At 43.4% G+C, this 4236-nt stretch overlaps 1 protein-coding gene across 1 annotated transcript; it reads right to left on the bottom strand.

Moving 5' to 3' along the window:
* Positions 1-1384: 1384 nt before the first annotated feature.
* On the bottom strand, positions 1385-2591 carry LOC103779812 (zinc finger protein 608-like). The gene is made up of 2 exons (XM_008947458.1): positions 1704-2591; positions 1385-1465 (listed from the first exon to the last, which is right to left on the bottom strand). Exons 1-2 carry the CDS (start codon positions 2589-2591, stop codon positions 1385-1387), a joined length of 969 nt encoding a protein of 322 aa, XP_008945706.1.
* Positions 2592-4236: the final 1645 nt, after the last annotated feature.

Genomic DNA, 4236 nt, shown 5'->3' with positions numbered 1-4236 from the left:
AGGACACCTTTCTGCCAAGAACAGAACTTTCATAAATCAAAGCATAAACATATACACGTGAATTACAGCAGTCTGGTTTTCTCTTCTACATTTAGAAAAGATCACAAGGGTCATTCAAATTCATACGTAGATACGCCATTTTAAAAGCAATAATATGCATACAATATTAAATTTGTTCCTTGCCTTGAACAGAAGCCCTTGAAATTATCTTCCAGTTTTAATAAAAACCTGATGTCACAAACACCCAAATCTAATTGTCCCTTTGACTTAAATACCACAAAAACTTCACCATGACCAAAATACAAAAAAAAAACAAAAACAAAAACACAGTAATAGGTTGTAAAAAGACCTAACTTTTTCCTGAGACCTTCAGACCTCCCAGACACTTGCAGACCATACAGTTAACGCAGACCTGAAAGTTTTCCCATTGCTGAACACTGATTTACTCAGAGAAGTTGCAAAAGAAAGTAGTTTAAGACCAATAGCTGACAATGAAGTCACAAATATAACACCCTTGAGATGGTTCATTTCGGGATGCTGGTTTGCTTTTTTTTTCAGGCAGTCCAGGTTATCTTTGTATGACAACCTGTGGAATTCATTGGTCTCGTAATGCTGTGCCAACGCCTGCCCCAGGTCTCTTAGAAGTCACCTTCTGCCTTTTGGACAGAACAATTCCTGCAGACACCAGAACCTCCTTGAACAGCAATGAACAAAAGCCAAGCTCTCCCTCCACCCTTCCTGAAGAATAGAGTCATGGCCATCTATTCTTACAGAAAGCATCCCTAATAATGTAATAGGAAGAAAAACACACACCCCCATCTGATTTTCATACATTTCAACCTCTCAGCAAATGATTAGTTCACATCCAAAAGCCAGCCGAGCTCAGATAGGAAAGCTCCCCCAGCGAGGAGACAAACCATTCTAAAAGCTGGTTTGCATACAAGAATCTCAGCACAAGGTGCACTTCCCTCCTCGCAGCTTCATCCTTCCAGGAGGATGAGGCACCGCCTGTCTGCTGGCTCCTTCTCCCCATCCTCCACACAGGCTTCTGGGGCCTCATCCGATAAGCATCCCGCATCTCCACGAGGCGCAATGGCGGAGCCCAGGTCTCTGCCATCGCCTCCCATTTTCCCCCACAAGCACGATCTCAACTCCAGACAGCAGCTCAGGGAAGGGAGAGGAGTCTCCTTCGACTCTGGGATAGGAATGGCCCTAAATGCTCACCAACATCGTAGAAAAGTGTCAGCATATACAAGACCTGCGCTCCTGGAGCCTGAGCTATGCACCCCCCCTGAGACAGACACACAGACATCCCTCCATTCTGCACACACGTGCCATCCTACTGGTATCAGCACTGCTGCTCTCTGCTAAAACCGGGGACAGCTCAGTCAGGGTCATCTTGAGGTTTCCTCTTGTTGGCAAGTGCCATCAAAAGGAAGAGACAAAACAAAAACGTTCTCTCGGTCTGAGGACAGGGAGGGGGAATTATGAAGAACAGCAGCACACTCAAAACATGGTGTCTTCTGTCTAGGGAAGAAGTCTCAGGGTTCTTTTTTTTTTTTTTTTTTTTAAGAGAAAGAGGAGGAACACATGCCTGTTACAAATACACAGCAGAAAGGAGGACACAGGGACCAAACACAGCTGTTGTTTGGGAGACACAGGGAGAAACAGAAGAGAAGAGGTGGAGAGGAGCTTTTTCCTACCTTTTCTGTTTTCAATTTCTTGATTCGCCTGTGGCTCTCCTCCTCCTCCTCTTCCTTCTTTACCAAAATAGAGTTCCCCATTAACCCTGAATCCGGGGTACTTTTGCTCACCTCCCCCACAGCAGAGGAGGTGCAGGGGAAGGGGCTGCTGCTACCACCACTGCCTCCCTTGGCCCCGAAGCCGTAGAGGTGCCCAGGGGAGACCTGGCTGCTGCCACCCCCACTGCCATTGGTGTGGCCCTGCTGCAGGTCATGCTGCTTGTCCTTCCTGGATTTTCCCAAATCCTTATCCCGCTTGGAGCCTCTGCTGCCCGGGGCTTTACTTGATTTCTCCTCTTTGTTTTTCCCACAAGAGGCAATGGTGGTGTTGTTGCTGGTGTTGTTATTATTGCCGTTTGGGTTACTGCTCACGCTTTGACCCAGTGCTGAATTCATGCCAGTTGCCTCTCCAGGGCGCCCTTGGACTTCCTGCCTCTTGCCAGCACTGCTGATCTCAGGAATCCCATACAAGGCAGCAGAAGGCAGAGATTTATTAGCATCCTTAGAAGTTTTACTCCTTTTCACTTTTGATTTGCTAGTCTCTTTGTGAGAGGAATTCCCCTGGGGAGCAGAGGGCTGAACAGAAGCAAATTTTAGGCCATCAGCTAAGGCTGAGGTAGCATTAGCCCCACTGGAAGCCAAACCCCCGCAATCCTTGGAGCTGGTGTTGTTGCTGCTGGTGGTGTTAGTAGAATTATTCATCTCAAATTTCTGTCTGTCCTTCTCCAAATCGGCGTCCAAATCTATTATTAAATTCCCAACACCAATTTCCCAATCATCTCCACTGTCGTAAGTGTCAACCGCGTTTGGATCCGCACCTTTTCCTGCAGTGGAAGTGTTCAATGACATCCTGAAGAAGAGATCTCTAGAGTAAAAATCCGATGAACTTTGCTTTGGAGATGTGGGGACATTCGTTTATCTCCGTTGGGCTCTTTTAAGTTCAACTCTTCTTGTCTTCCTCCCCTAGGTGTGTCTAGGTTCACAACCTGCAGTCCACGTCCACCTTGTCCTGTGAGGAGGGGAAAAGTCAAGTATTTTCTTGTGTGTCACCAGAATATAATACCACAAATAAAAAGGGGGCAAGGTATGGGGAGCAAAATCATTCACTGTTGCCACGGTTATTTTCTTAAATTAAACTGGAGGCAATGGCCATGATGCTGTTAATAATGAGCATCTTTAATCTAGTTGTATAGCAACACCCACAATCTCTCTTTAAAAGTCAGGTCCATGAAAAAAAAAAAAAGGAAAGAAAAAAATTAACTACATGATTTAAATCCACAAAGCTCAGGAAACACAGCCTTAGAAGTGGTGCCTAGCTGGTGGAGCACATGTTGTAATCTAACCCCTTGGACCACCACCTAGGCACGATAGATCCAACTCTTCCCTGCATTCCATGGATTTTGTGGCTTTAACCAGACCCTTGAAGTTTTGTGACTCCCTTATATTATCTTCTACCCCCCTTCCACTTGTGCGGCTTAATCTGTTGAGGGGGAGAGGGAGGGCTAAGGAAGTGGGAAACTTTATTTTCCTTGCCACAATACAGCTTCTGTTAAAATCCAACAACCTCCAAACACAAATGTTTTCTGGAAAATATTAAGCTCCATAGGTATTAAAAAAAGAAAAAAATAAACAGAAAAGTCTTTTTTTCTTTTAAAAAATATTCTCAAGATAACAGTTCTAAAAGCAGTTCTAATGTACTCCTAGGTCACACAATTGTTAGGTCTGTTAAATATAGTATTACTGACTGTACAGGAAACTGATTAAGACATACACTTTAAGTGATCTGCACCAAGGTGGCCTCAGTGACCGCAAATGAGTGTGTGTTTGACAAAGCTTAGTTAAAACGATTTTTAAAGGGATCTCTCCCTTTTACAATGGTCTGTCGAAATATTTATACATATATATGCATAATGCTTACCTTTAATCCTTTATCATTTTTTAATTAAACCAGCAAATCAAAATGCTGTTCCCACTCGTCTCAGCAACAACTCTGTGCCTCATTTTACTTAAAAGAGCAAGTGATCAAGAAGTAGAAAGCAAGTATCATCTCAGCCAGTATAAATCGGTCAACATATCTCCCCCTACTTTGGCACACGGATCAGAAGTCCTTTTTTTGTTTGTTTAGGTTTTTTTCCTCCTTGTTTAAAAAAAAAAAAAAATTAAAAAAAAAAATGCTGAGCCTCACAACTTTACCAGCTGGCAAGTAATATTTCACATTCAGAACTGAAGCATCAAGGACCAGATTTTTGTTTGGTTTTCCTGAATAAGCACCGAGAGGTAATAATCATCACAGTAATTATAAAAAAAAAAAAAAAAAAAAAAAAACAACTTCACACTCCGTCTTCAGCCCCGGACCTGGGAGCCATCCTGATCAGTAAGTAATGATCCCATGAAACAAACCTACAGGCGCCCGGGTGTTACAAGACAGAATGTGCTAACATCGGGATAAATTAGTGAAAGGGAGGAAGGAAAAAAAGAAGAAGAAAGGACTGAA

The sequence above is a fragment of the Merops nubicus genome, unplaced genomic scaffold (genome assembly GCF_000691845.1).
Source record: "Merops nubicus isolate BGI_N331 unplaced genomic scaffold, ASM69184v1 scaffold39589, whole genome shotgun sequence".
NCBI classification, from domain to species: domain Eukaryota; kingdom Metazoa; phylum Chordata; class Aves; order Coraciiformes; family Meropidae; genus Merops; species Merops nubicus.
The sequence above is the reverse complement of the archived record's forward strand: the minus strand, read 5'-3'. Positions and strand labels throughout refer to the sequence as shown.